This window comes from Eretmochelys imbricata, chromosome 1 (genome assembly GCF_965152235.1).
Source record: "Eretmochelys imbricata isolate rEreImb1 chromosome 1, rEreImb1.hap1, whole genome shotgun sequence".
Lineage (NCBI taxonomy): Eukaryota > Metazoa > Chordata > Testudines > Cheloniidae > Eretmochelys > Eretmochelys imbricata.
Window position 1 is genome coordinate 58,849,359 of NC_135572.1, and position 14,520 is coordinate 58,863,878.

Consider the following 14,520-nt stretch of genomic DNA (forward strand, 5'->3'; position numbering starts at 1 on the left):
GTAAGCACCTTGCCCAAGGTCAGATGGGAAGTGTTTGGCACAGCCAGGAATTTAACCAAGGATCCTGACTTCTAGTCCCATGATCACCACAACTGGTTTTTCTCCCATTCAAATAGAAACTCACCAGTTCGGTACGCCAGTAACCTGGCTTGTACCATACAGTGCCTTGCAATTTCTTGGGGAAAGCTTTGATGGTGCATTTCATTTGTCTGCTGTAATCCATTACAATAAAATCCAAAATGGCCAAAAGTAGGGACACTGGCAGCTACTGTGGCCAAAAGCAGGATAAGATCTTTCATATTTTGCCTAAGATTGCTAAAATACGGATTTTCACAGAGGTTCTCCAGACCCATAGTCATCAATATTTGCTTGTGCATTTCTTCATTTGAAATTAGGAATAAACTTTCATACTCCTTTATTCTTTCTTGTCTACACTCAGTATAAAAGTCAGTGTTACACCCAGAGAGAGTTTTTGCAATTTTTTGAATGAAATCACACTTGTAGGAGGTTTCCTCTACAAACTGCACCATATCACACACTAAAGGCTGAAGCAAGAGACACACACGAGCTCGACTATTTGACTTCAATCTTTCTACTGCTTTGGCATCTAGCTTTGCATCTTCAGTACTGGCAGGGTTGGAGGCTTCATTCTGCAAACTTATTTCAGGATCTGCAGGCCAATAAGAAATTCTGTTCACTCCAGCTGGAACAGAAGATACACATGGTTAACAGGAAGTGTGCAAACACTGGTGTTAAAAATATTTTTCATAACCTTAACTCTAAAATATTACCATAGAATGCTGCATTTTGACCCCTTTAACAACAAGGAGTGGGCATTCTTCAAACTGTATTTGAGCATCATATGTGCTGGCAAACATCAGCATCAAAGGGTTATTGTGTCTGAGATTAGCTAATTTTGCTTCTATTATGCTTTTACAGTTCTGGCAGCCAAAAGGCCAAGATGCACCATCTCCAATAGATTGAAGCTGATTGTTTTCTAGACTGTAAGCTCCTCAGGGCAGGGCAGGGCAGGGCAGCTCCTCAGGCAGCTCTCTACTTCTATGTCTTGTACCACCTGACGAAGTAATGAACACCACAGTGCCACTTAACAGTACCTGAGACACTGAGTGGCTACTGGCTCAGTGGAAAGAGTCCCACTTCCTGAATCACCAACTGCAGAATAGACACATTTAATACTGGTTTTCCCTAATGAAAATATCAAGGTTTACTATGCAAACCAATGAGGTAAACATTTACATACAGTGCTGGGGCAATCCCCAGGGAGTATGAGCTTTCTGTATACAATCAGTCTAAGTAGCAAAACATCTAAATTAACATGTTTACCTTTTCCATACTACAGTCTGTAACTTACCATTTACAATCATTTTTAAACAAGTTGAACATGGTTTTCTGGAAAAATAAAGATCACAGTTTTTAAGCCTTGATCCATGCTTAATCAGAGCAATTTGACCAGCATGTAAGTCTGCACTGGAGCAATGCAGACCAACCATTTTTATATTTTTCACTACGACCAGGCCAGTCTTCTTTACCTATGTAAAAAAGGTACATTATTAATTTTTGTTACAAATTAAAAATTCATAATGATGCCATAGCTCACTCTTTGTTCCACAAAGCAAGGACTTATCTACATGCAGCATTGGACTTCTTTGCATTTTGGGCTATGGTAATGCAGTGATGGTCATAACATGTTTCATGATCCCAGGATATTAGAGAGAGAAGGTGGATTTATCGGACCAAAATTCCACTGGTGAAAGAGACAAGCTTTCGAGCTGCACAGAGCTCTTCTTCAGGTCTAGGAAAGGTATGCAGAGTGTCACAGCTAAATACAAGGAGGATTACTTATGCTAAACAATCTGTTCCACCTTGTATTTAGCTGCGACGCTGTGTAGCTTGAAAGCTTGTCTCTTTCACCAACAGAAGTTGGTCCAATAAAAGGTATTACCTCACCCACCTTATCTCTCTGAGATTAATAGGCAGATACATCTCTTGGTTACATTTCCTTTAGGCAGTGCCATTCATGATAGGTCTTGGAAGTAAATGTTAATTCTTTTTTAGTCATTCTACTCATTTAACAGATCAAACTTCCAGTCAAAACATGTTGAATTTTACTGTCTTTTTTTCTGGGGCAGACTATCCCCTGAAAATCCACATGGAGGATGAGACATCCTACAAATTTCCAGCCAGTATCTTTTGAATGATTCCATCTGAGTGAGGGTCATCTCCCTCCCTTCTAGCCACAGAAGCTAAAACCACGGCTCAAGGGACCTGTGTGGAAAGGCCAGGGTACAGCCTCCAATCCTAGTCACTCCCTACATTCTTGAATCCTCTCTGTTGCACAGTGAACCCTCCATGTAAGAATGCTGATGAGTTCAGCACTCTTATCCATTCTCCCAGGACTGAGGATGAAGTTATGCTGGAGAACATCTGAGCTTCCAACACTAGTTCTGCCTCTCCTCATCTGCAGAGGCTAATCTCCATAGAGGTTGCATGGGGAATCAGGAAGACAAATCTGCCCTTTGTACATTGCAGGCAACATTTGCTACATCTGGATCATCTGTGTTTGTGGAAAAATAGGAGACAGCCTAGATTTTTCTAATAATGGCCATCATGGTGTTACAGCTACTAAGAGTGAGAACTGAAAGACTACATTTGCTTAAGATTTATGAAGAAATTCCATTGTTAGTGATAGTTATGTATCTGGGATTTTTGTACAGCCCCATGTAGCTGTCTACCACCTGCCCTCTTCTAGTAACTTTGTCTAAGTTTGAATTTGGGTTCAAACTTCATAAGAAGCCCATATCTCTATCAAAAGCAGAATCAGAGAGTAGGTTTGAATACCCTAGAACAGCAAGTTAGTTAAACTGGGAGGCTTGGGTCAGATTTCTAATTATTACCAATTTTTATTTTACCCTCCTTTTCCTGTTCTAGTTTATACATGAGCTGTATTTTACTGTATTCTTTTCTATTTTCAGATTGTGCAAAATGCCGTTTCCCCTTGAAGCAGTTTTACATAAGTGTAAATGTTGTTTCTTCATTTAAAGTATTGGCACTAGACTAGAGGAGTACATTAAGATTTATCTTAGACTCCATCAGTTGGCATATAGGTATGCATCGTATAAAAAGTTAATTATTTTTAAAGAAGAGCAACAAAATCCTTGATCCCAAAGGGATTGCTTAGAGAGAACCCTGTAACAAGGTGCTTACAAAAGACACCTCGAATTGAAGCATCACTGTCTTTTAGTTATCCAGGAGACCAGTTGACCCTTTTCACTAACACCCAGATATTCTAGCCTTAAAAACGGACATTTCAAATGGCTCCATTCAATCAAGAGTTTGGTTTTAAAATGAGTTTCCTATAACTATACAAGAAGGTATGTGTTTTAAAAAGAGAGTCTGCTCTGTCCATGGGATCCATGTTTTTAAGGCCAGCTTGGAGGACTACAGGAAAATCCATGGATGTAGACTCCAAACAACATCATAATGTTTTTCTAATGTTTGCCATAACACTACATCAGCATACACCCCATACCATCTTACCATCTGAGTAAGGTATAGACAGTTCAAGAAATCATCACATGGCAACACATCGTAACATTCGCTGAAAAATACAGGGGGCCACCAGTCTCAAGAGGTTCATTAGCGTTTCGGCCCCATTTTTTATTCTGGACATCATATGACCAAAGTTAATATTGCTGATTGGATTTACTTATCTATTGTAGAACATATGACATTTCAACTGTTTTCTGCTATAGCATCATTAGTACCTTAGACAGAAGAGCCTTTACAATAATCCTATTGTTTGAACAAAGTTCGGATAGAAACAAAACAAAAATATATAATTACATTTAAGTTTAGATGGTGAATAGATAGTTTTAAATTTTTGCTTTCAGGTTCTGCTTTTATTCCTCCTGCCATTTACTACAGAAGAAAAAATGGTCAGAAATATGATCAATGAAATTTTTGTACTTTTAAAAAGTACCTGGAAAGTATTTATTATATGTGTAAATGATAACACACAACAGTCTGGTTAAGTGTATTCACAGCCTAAATGTTAGCATCTGTTCAGGAAGAACAACAAAACTACAAGCAATATTTTTTACCTGTGATTTCTTTTGCTGCTCAATTGGGGGAAATAGTTCCATCCAGAGACTGAACAAAGTAAAAAGGTTGACTTTGGAAAGCCTTGGTGTTTGACCTGTCATCAGAAAAAAGATGAAAGATAAATATTAACGGATAAAAATCTTTTATTGTTTTAATGACTAAGACTCATAACTGGTGTTCTATAGCATAGGTAGAAAAGTTGGAATACTTTGCTTAATACACACCGGAGGGTAGTTTAGCTTGAATGTCATCTTCAACTTAAATTTGGCCCCCAAATTAAATTTTGTAAAAACAAGCATTTATAAAGCCAATGACTAATATTGATGTTTCCTCTATAGAAAATGTAGTAAGCTGTTTTACACTGGCATGTACTTAATATATGTTTCTAAATTTACACACGTGTAAATTGAAATACCATAGTGGGTATTTATATAAAGTGTAATAAATACTAAGAAATGGTTCCATTAATATACAAGCAAAAACAGTAAAATATGCAGAATTTAAAATTCAAACATTGCAACAGTATGATCTTGAAAGTGAAAAACAACAAAGTGAGCAATTTCACCTAATATTGCCAAAACTGAAAAGCAAAAAACAAGTAAAAACTGACTTTTTTTTTAAAAAAAAGAATTCCTTCAGACTTTTAATGACCTAAACATTACCATAAAAACTTTCCCTAGTCCTATAGACCAAGCAATGGGAGAGCTGGTGAGGCATTATAACCACACGGTAGCCAATAGCAATACTAGTGCCTAAATTCACCTCTCCCCAACACCAGCCCCACAGATCACCATGCTTTTCTGATATTTCCATCAAATGAAGCAAGAAGGAAATTAAACAAATTTTGGCAGAAAAGACGATTAGATGCAAATAAACTAAAAAGATTTCCTAGAAATTCTACACTAGCCAGTGTAGAGCCTAGTGGATCTTTTCCTTCTACTATTGCTGTGGCTAAATTCCACTACACAGAACTTTTCTGGAACATAAATTGCTTTGTCTACCCAGCTCTGTATAACATGAGGAACTGGTAACATACTTTTCACAGAAGTCATCCCACTTGTGGGTGGAGAGCAGCAACCATACACTGAGTCCCACTGAATTCGGCACATTCATGGAGAAAGGCACATTAAACACGCTGAAAGAAATAATTTCCTGAGAGTCGGACACATGCCTTTAACAAGTGGTGAAAGATCGCAGAGTTGCTAGGTGCTCCTGGGTAACAGACCGTTACCACCACTGAAACTAGTCAAATGTACCGCGCAGTTTGGTCAATTCTCAAGAAACCATTTTTGGATCCAGCAGATCTTACAAACTACAGCCTGGTGTGAAATATTCAATTTCTGATCAAGATAACCATGAAATTAGGAAAGAGCCACCTCCAAACACACCTATCCACCACCAATACCTGGGACTCCTTCTATTCAATATCCAGGCCTGGTCTTGGAACATACAGTATTGGTAGTGCTGATGGATGACCTCCCCCTATACGTAGATAGGAGGATGTCTTGGGACTGTCTGTAGCATTTACACAGTTGGCACAGCACACTACTATTTTGCCTCAGACAACAGCTCTGATATGCCTCCATTCCCGCCTTTAGGGATGCTTGGAGAGCTGTGATGAGTAAATGCTCCTCTACACTTCAGAGCAGTCACCTGTGACGTCCCACAAGGCTCAATCCTTTCCCCCATCGTTTTTAACACCTACAGGAAGGAAGGAAGGTGAAAAAAGTGAAAGCAAGAAGGGACAGAAGAGAGAATTTTTATTTATTTATTTTTAAAACGGCCCTAACTATCTCAGGGAAAGTAGGAAGAACAATTAGACCAGTGGCCTATTTTCATGTTATCTCCGGGGCGGGGGGGGGGAGGAGGAGGGAGGGAGGAGTTATTTGCATACTGTAGCAATAGGTGCTGTTATGTGAACCAAGATAGAGAGACAATTAGTAAATTAGGTAAAGAAATGCGTTTGCATACAACACAATAAAAATGACCTTTTAAAGCAACAGTTTGTTTTTAGAGTTCTCTCCACAGAAGAATCATAAATAGCATCAGAGCTAATTAGAGTCAATGCAAATACAAGTAATATGTGCACATTACAGCAACAATCATAGAATCATAGGACTGGAAGGGATCTCAAGAGGTCATCTAATCCAGTCCCCTGCACTCATGGCAGGACTAAGTATTATCTAGACCATCCCTGACAGGTGTTTGTCTAACAGCATCTTAAAAATCTCCTAATGATCGAGATTCCACAACCTCCCTAGGCAATTTATTCCAGTGCTTAACCACCCTGACAGTTAGGAAGTTTTTCCTAATGTCCAACCTAAACCTCCTGTGCTGCAATTTAAGCCCATTGCTTCTTGTTCTATCCTCAGAGGTTAAGAAGAACAATTTTTCCTCCTCCTTGTAATAACCTTTTATGTACTTGAAAACTGTTATGTCCCCTCTCAGTCTTCTCTTTTCCAGACTAAACAAACCCCATTTTTTCAATCTCATAAGTCATGTTTTGTAGACCTTTAACCATTTTTGTTGCTCTTCTCTGGACTCTCTCCAATTTGTCCACATCTTTCCTGAAATGTGGCACCCAGAGCTGGACACAATACTTCAGTTGAGGCCTAATCAGCACAGAGTAGAGCGGAAGAATTACTTCTCGCGTCTTGCTTACGACACTCCTGCTACTACATCCCAGAATGATGTTTGCTTTTTTTGCAACAGCGTTACACTATTGACTCATATTTAGCCTGTGCTCCACTATAAACCCCCGATCCCTTTCCACAGTACTCCATCCTAGGTAGTCATTTCCCATTTTGTATGTGTGCAACTGATTGTTCCTTCCTAAGTGGAGTACTTTGCATTTGTCCTTATTGAATTTTATCCTATGTACTTCAGACCATTTCTGCAGATCATTTTGAATTTTAATCCTATCTTCCAAAGTACTTGCAACCCCTCACAGCTTGGTATCGTCCGCAAACTTTATAAGTGTACTCTCTATACCATTATCTAAATCATGGATGAAGATACTGAACAGAATCCGACCTAGAACTGATCCCTGCGGGCCCCCACTAGTTATGCAATATATAACAAGTGTGAGGAAATTCCTGTTCTCACATTCTCTAAAGAAAAACAGTAAAATAGGTCTACTCTTCATGTAATTTTGGCTTGTACAGTTTATCCCATTAATCTATATTTCTATTGAATTTATGAATTTCAGAGCCCTCCTGTAGCCAGTACATATTCCTTATAGATGGTAAACAAAAACATGTATCACAATGGATAGCTTGTATTATATGTTTGAAAGGCAACCCCAAATATCTGTTAAGGTGGACCTTAAACAAACATATTGTGACCTGATTTTCAGAGGTGCTGAACACATGCAACCCACTGAAGTTAATGTCAGTTGCAAGAGTTCAGAACCTTTGAAAAATCAAGCCACTTTTCTTTTTTAACTGCTGCCAGTGTATATTTATTGAAAGAACTTTGCAGGTGTATCAAAGCACCATCGTCCTCCCAAATAATCCTGGGGATGTTGATCTCATCCCCACTACAAGACTCGGCAAAAGCAGTGTCAAAGGGCAGTTCTTGGCTAGAGTATTAGTCTTGGGAATAGATAGGAGCCAAGCTTTGAGTCATCATAAAATGTCATCCAGGAAGTAACACTATCCTCCATTTCAGTATTACTCAACAGCAAGGAAAACAGAACCTTGTTATTAAACTCCCAGAGTTTACACCAGCAGAAAGAACCAAGGCTGGATAGAGGGTTTTCTTCCCATCTGTACCCACCATAAGGACTGGGTTTCTGGGAGGAATTCAAGCAGAAGGGAGAATGGTTCTCTTCTCAAGCAGAGCTTTAGCAGCACCATCTTTATTTCCCATGGTGCTCAGGCAACATAAGTGTGGTATTCGTGGGCAGTCTGCACATACACCTTATTCCCCCTGCTACATTTGGGTCACAAACACTGAGAGGGAAAATTTGAAGCCAATCAAAGTTAGTTTCAGTTACAATTTCATAACACTCTTGCAAGATTATTTTGCAAAACCTCTGTTTGGGCCCTGTTATAGGTGAATCATGCCTGTAGGCATATGAAGGCATATTTAGATTTTTAGACATGGCTAGAGTAATTGTTCAGGTATCATTTGGCCCTCGGATTTAATAAAGGAATTTATGATTGAATTGGTGTCACGGTAATATCCTGTATTAATAATAATTCCAACAGTGTTACTTTTAAGAAAAGGAATGCTTCATAATTAAGTACATGGGACATAAAACCCAGCTAAGATATACAATACAAGGAAAAAATAAAACTAGATTCCAAACTCAAGTAAGTAGTATTGGTTTACCAGGAAACCATATAAATAAAATTTTGTGGGAGACACTCATTGTTAGTAATGCTAGGAAAACTTCAAGAAGAATGATGGGAAAATCTCTAAGCCATCCTGCCAGAGGAGCAGTTACCAGGCAGAAATAGACTACAAACTCCCTAACAAGTGTCTCAAAAGTTAATAGATAGCTAAGTGACATTTCTAATCATTAAATAATTTTAAAGTATATGCAACATGTAAACAAAGAACTATAAAAGGAAGATCAGCTAACATACGTGAGAATATATACTCCTACATTTACAGCTCTTGCAATAGCAAATTAGGACCAGTTACCTAGAAAAGATTTTACCATAGCGTAAACTGAGATGAGATTATAATTTGAAAAGATGTGCGAAGAGATAAGGGAGCGGACGGAAAGAGAGAAGAACACAGTCATCCACACATCTTGTTTTCCAGTGTATTCTTCCTTCTTCTATGTATTTATATATCTAACTGTAAGCTCTTTGAAACAGGACTCTGTTGACATGCTGTTGATGTCCCAACAGGAGGAGCCTCCTCCACTGTAGTCACAGATTTTAAGGACCTCAAGCCACACTTGACCTCAAGCCAAGCACCTCACCCAATGATTTCTTCATCAAGCCTATAACTGCCGTTTGAACTACAGCACATCTGTTAGAAAGACACACAGCCCTAGCTGATCAACTTCTAGATATGGAGGACACCGAGGAGCTGGGGAGTAGGTTCCAGTTTGGGGAGTGGACACAAGTGGGATAGAAGGAGGCTCTTGCTGGATATGCTGCCAGGCTCAGTCCTGGAGGCGTGGAAAGATCACACTGTGGGGGAGATGGGCTCCCTCTTAGCCGTCAACCTGGATATCGAGGGGAGGGGCAGGGACACAGACTAGAGAAGTATCAGAGCAACTCTCACCTGACATGTCGGTCCGGGGCTGGGGTGGGGCGGTCCAGGTAAGAGGGGCACTAAGGAGAGCTCACCCGAGACGCTGTTGGTCTGGGTGCCGGGGGAGGGGGGGGGAGGAGAAAGGGCGCCCACCTGAGACGCTGTCGGTCTGGGTGCCGGAGGGGGGGGAGAAGGAGAAGGGGCGCCCACCTGAGACGCTGTCGGTCTGGGTGCCGGGGCGGGGGGGGGGGAGAAGGAGAAGGGGCGCCCACCTGAGACGCTGTCGGTCTGGGTGGCGGGGGGGGGGGGAGAAGGAGAAGGGGCGCCCACCTGAGACGCTGTCGGTCTGGGTGCCGGGGCGGGGGGAGGAGAAGGGGCGCCCACCTGAGACGCTGTCGGTCTGGGTGCCGGGGGGGGGGGAGAAGGAGAAGGGGCGCCCACCTGAGACGCTGTCGGTCTGGGTGCCGGGGGGGGGGGGGGGGAAGGAGAAGGGGCGCCCACCTGAGACGCTGTCGGTCTGGGTGCCGGGGGCGGGGAAGGAGAAGGGGCGCCCACCTGAGACGCTGTCGGTCTGGGTGCCGGGGGCGGGGGGGAAGGAGAAGGGGCGCCCACCTGAGACGCTGTCGGTCTGGGTGCCGGGGCGGGGGGGGGGAAGGAGAAGGGGCGCCCACCTGAGACGCTGTCGGTCTGGGTGCCGGGGGCGGGGGGGGGGAAGGAGAAGGGGCGCCCACCTGAGACGCTGTCGGTCTGGGTGCCGGGGGCGGGGGGGGGGAAGGAGAAGGGGCGCCCACCTGAGACGCTGTCGGTCTGGGTGCCGGGGGCGGGGGGGGGGAGGGAGAAGGGGCGCCCACCTGAGACGCTGTCGGTCTGGGTGCCGGGGGCGGGGGGGGGGAGAAGGGGCGCCCACCTGAGACGCTGTCGGTCTGGGTGCCGGGGGCGGGGGGGGGGAGAAGGGGCGCCCACCTGAGACGCTGTCGGTCTGGGTGCCGGGGGCGGGGGGGGGAGAAGGGGCGCCCACCTGAGACGCTGTCGGTCTGGGTGCCGGGGGCGGGGGGGGGGAGAAGGGGCGCCCACCTGAGACGCTGTCGGTCTGGGTGCCGGGGGCGGGGGGGGGGAGAAGGGGCGCCCACCTGAGACGCTGTCGGTCTGGGTGCCGGGGGCGGGGGGGGGAGAAGGGGCGCCCACCTGAGACGCTGTCGGTCTGGGTGCCGGGGGCGGGGGGGGGGAAGGAGAAGGGGCGCCCACCTGAGACGCTGTCGGTCTGGGTGCCGGGGGCGGGGGGGGGAGAAGGGGCGCCCACCTGAGACGCTGTCGGTCTGGGTGCCGGGGGCGGGGGGGGGGAGAAGGGGCGCCCACCTGAGACGCTGTCGGTCTGGGTGCCGGGGGCGGGGGGGGGGAGAAGGGGCGCCCACCTGAGACGCTGTCGGTCTGGGTGCCGGGGCGGGGGGGGGGAGAAGGGGCGCCCACCTGAGACGCTGTCGGTCTGGGTGCCGGGGCGGGGGGGGGGGAGAAGGGGCGCCCACCTGAGACGCTGTCGGTCTGGGTGCCGGGGCGGGGGGGGGAGAAGGGGCGCCCACCTGAGACGCTGTCGGTCTGGGTGCCGGGGCGGGGGGGGGAGAAGGGGCGCCCACCTGAGACGCTGTCGGTCTGGGTGCCGGGGGGGGGGGGGGGAGAAGGGGCGCGAGGAGAAGGGGCGCCCACCTGAGACGCTGTCGGTCTGGGTGCCGGGGCGGGGGGGGGAGGAGAAGGGGCGCCCACCTGAGACGCTGTCGGTCTGGGTGCCGGGGCGGGGGGGGGGAGGAGAAGGGGCGCCCACCTGAGACGCTGTCGGTCTGGGTGCCGGGGCGGGGGGGGGGGAAGGAGAAGGGGCGCCCACCTGTGACGCTGTCGGTCTGGGTGCCGGGGCGGGGGGGGGAAGGAGAAGGGGCGCCCACCTGAGACGCTGTCGGTCTGGGTGCCGGGGCGGGGGGAGAAGGGGCGCCCACCTGAGACGCTGTCGGTCTGGGTGCCGGGGGGGGGGGGAGAAGGAGAAGGGGCGCCCACCTGTGACGCTGTCGGTCTGGGTGCCGGGGCGGGGGGGGGAAGGAGAAGGGGCGCCCACCTGAGACGCTGTCGGTCTGGGTGCCGGGGCGGGGGGAGAAGGGGCGCCCACCTGAGACGCTGTCGGTCTGGGTGCCGGGGCGGGGAGGGGAAGGAGAAGGGGCGCCCACCTGTGACGCTGTCGGTCTGGGTGCCGGGGTGGGGAGGGGAAGGAGAAAGGGCGCACACCTGAGACGCTGTCGGTCTGGGTGCCGGGGTGGGGAGGGGAAGGAGAAGGGGCGCCCACCTGTGACGCTGTCGGTCTGGGTGCCGGGGTGGGGAGGGGAAGGAGAAGGGGCGCCCACCTGAGACGCTGTCGGTCTGGGTGCCGGGGTGGGGAGGGGAAGGAGAAGGGGCGCCCACCTGAGACGCTGTCGGTCTGGGTGCCGGGGCGGGGGGGGGAGGAGAAGGGGCGCCCACCTGAGACGCTGTCGGTCTGGGTGCCGGGGGGGGGGGAGGAGAAGGGGCGCGAGGAGAAGGGGCGCCCACCTGAGACGCTGTCGGTCTGGGTGCCGGGGTGGGGAGGGGAAGGAGAAGGGGCGCCCACCTGTGACGCTGTCGGTCTGGGTGCCGGGGCGGGGGGGGGAGAAGGGGCGCCCACCTGTGACGCTGTCGGTCTGGGTGCCGGGGCGGGGGGGGGGGAGAAGGGGCGCCCACCTGAGACGCTGTCGGTCTGGGTGCCGGGGCGGGGGGGGGGGGAGAAGGGGCGCCCACCTGAGACGCTGTCGGTCTGGGTGCCGGGGCGGGGGGGGGAGGAGAAGGGGCGCCCACCTGAGACGCTGTCGGTCTGGGTGCCGGGGCGGGGGGGGGAGGAGAAGGGGCGCCCACCTGAGACGCTGTCGGTCTAGGTGCCGGGGTGGGGAGGGGAAGGAGAAGGGGCTCCCACCTGAGACGCTGTCGGTCTGGGTGCCCGCGGAGCGCGATCTCCGCCCGGCCGCCACTTGTCGTCCATCGCCGGGACCCCCCGCACTTTGCATCGGTCTCGCTGGCCTCACCCACCCACTAGCGGCTCGCCCGGCTCCGGCGACTCAGCTCCGCCCCACATAGCTGCTGTGGCCGCAAACCCCCGCCAACGAGCTAGCGCGGCGCGAGCTCTTGCGTCAGCACCTCCAGCGGGCGCCCCGCGTGACGCCGTCACGCAGCCTGGGCCTTCTCCGCGAAGGGGCGGGGCCGGCTGGTTCGGGGTGGGGGGTGAAGTCACTCCACTGAGCCTCCTTTGCTGGGCTCGGCGTGGGCGGGGCCTGGCGGAGCAGGGCGGGCTGGGGGCGGCGGGGAGCTGAGCGGGCCGCTGTGGGTATCGGGTGGTTGATGGTTTCTGACGGTTCCCCTCAGCCGCGCGTGGCCCCGGGCTGGCTTGCTGCGGGATATACTAGCCCTGCAAACGGCGCAGCTCTGTGCCCGCCCTTCCGTGCAGCTGCTGTCACAAAACTCTCTCCTGTGCAGCTCCCAGACACCACCAACAGGCTCTTCCCCACCGCCTGGCTCTAGGCTGTACCCGGGGCACTCCAGTGCTGCCCTGTCACAGTTCAGCCATTGCACACAACACCCAGCCTTCTGGGGTATGGCAAGGCTTCCGCATGAGGAGAGATTAATAAGACTGGGCCTTTTCAGCTTGGAAAAGAGATGACTAAGGAGGGGATATGATAGCGGTCTATAAAATCATGACTGGGGTGGAGAAAGTAAATAGGGACGTGTTATTTACTCCTTCCATAACACAGGAACTAGGGGCCACCAAATGAAATTAATAGGCAGCGGGTTTAAAACAAAAGGAAGAAATTTTTCACACAACTCACAGTCAACTTGTGGAACTCTTTGCCAGAGGATGTTGTGGAGGCCAAGACTATAACAGGGTTCAAAAAAGAACTAGATAATTTCATGGAGGATAGGTCCATCAATGGCTATTAACCAGGATGAGCAGGGATGGTGGCCTAAGCCTCTGTTTGCCAGAAGCTGGGAATGGGTGGCAGGGGATGGATCACTTGATGATTACCTGTTCTGTTCATTCCCTCTGGAGCACCTGGCATTGGCCACTGTTGGAAGACAAGATACTGGGATAGATGGAGCTTTGGTCTGACCCAGTATGACTGTTCTTATGGTCTACAGCCCCTCTCTCACTCCAGGAACCGCAGTGTCCTCTTCGTGACTCAGTCATTTAGCCTGTTATGTGTTTCCCCCTTCTGGAGTTCAGTCCCTCAAATCCTCTGTCACTCCCATGGTGACTTAGACAGTCTCTCCCGTTCACTGCCCTGCTGGTGCCACTTCCCCAGTGGTGGGTAGGGGAACTCGGGCCTGCTCTCTACTCTGGGTTCCAGTCCAGGGAGTCAACGCAACAGCCAAAGGCTGCTCAGTCCCCAACCTTGCTACTTACTCTCTGAGCTGCTTCCTATCCCAGCACTCACTCACTCTCTGGGGTTTGCCAGCCTCTCTGCTCCCTCATCCCAGGGAGTAACCATGGGCCAAATCTCTTTATAGGCCCCAAACACACTTCCCTTCTTCCAAAAAGTGAGTGCCCTTTCCCAGCAGCAACCCCCATTTGTTACCAGCTTCCTGGCTTAATAGGAGCCTCATCTATTCCTGCACAGCTGAACCTGCTTGTAATGAATCCTTGTTCCCTGGCTTTCCCTCCAGGTGCAGTCTGTGGAGTTAATAGGCATGCCTGCCCACATTAACCCCTTCCAGTCCTCTGTGGGGTGGACACCGCATCACATAATCCAAAGAATACATTTCTATTAGCCCTTTTGGCCACAACATCTCACTGTGAGCGGTCATGTTCAGCTGATTCCCACCATGACACCAAAATCTTTTTCAGAGTCTCTTCTTCCTAGACAGGAGTCCTCCCTTGTGTAAGGGTGGCCTATGTTCCTTTTTCCTACGTGTATGTTTAGCCATATTAAAATACATATTGTTTTCTTGAGCTCAGTTCACCAAGCAATCCCGATTGCTCTGAATCAGTGACCTGTCCTCTTCCTTATTTAGCACTCCCCTAATTTTTGTCAGGTGCATACAATGATTTTATGTTTTCTCCCAGGTCATTGATAAAAATGTTAAATAACATAGAGCCAAGAACTCACCCTACAGGTTCCCACTAGAAACACATCCATTCAA

At 48.8% G+C, this 14,520-nt stretch overlaps 1 protein-coding gene across 3 annotated transcripts in view; it reads right to left on the bottom strand.

The window, feature by feature from the left end:
* The window catches only part of CDADC1 (cytidine and dCMP deaminase domain containing 1), a 28,071-nt gene extending 15,534 nt beyond the window's left edge, over nucleotides 1-12,537 (bottom strand). Inside the window, exons 1-5 of one of the 3 annotated variants that reach the window (XM_077811399.1) lie at nucleotides 12,302-12,410; nucleotides 5,159-5,257; nucleotides 4,122-4,216; nucleotides 1,373-1,550; nucleotides 125-703 (exon numbers count right to left, since the gene is read on the bottom strand). In XM_077811399.1, coding sequence (XP_077667525.1) covers nucleotides 125-703; nucleotides 1,373-1,550; nucleotides 4,122-4,216; nucleotides 5,159-5,231 — 925 coding nt within the window. In that variant the 5' untranslated portion in view covers nucleotides 5,232-5,257; nucleotides 12,302-12,410. Of the gene's footprint in view, nucleotides 1-124; nucleotides 704-1,372; nucleotides 1,551-4,121; nucleotides 4,217-5,158; nucleotides 5,258-9,366; nucleotides 9,439-12,301 lie in introns of those variants that run through there. The other 2 variants (XM_077811391.1, XM_077811409.1) reach the window with 2 other exon arrangements.
* Between the last annotated feature and the right edge of the window lie 1,983 nt (nucleotides 12,538-14,520).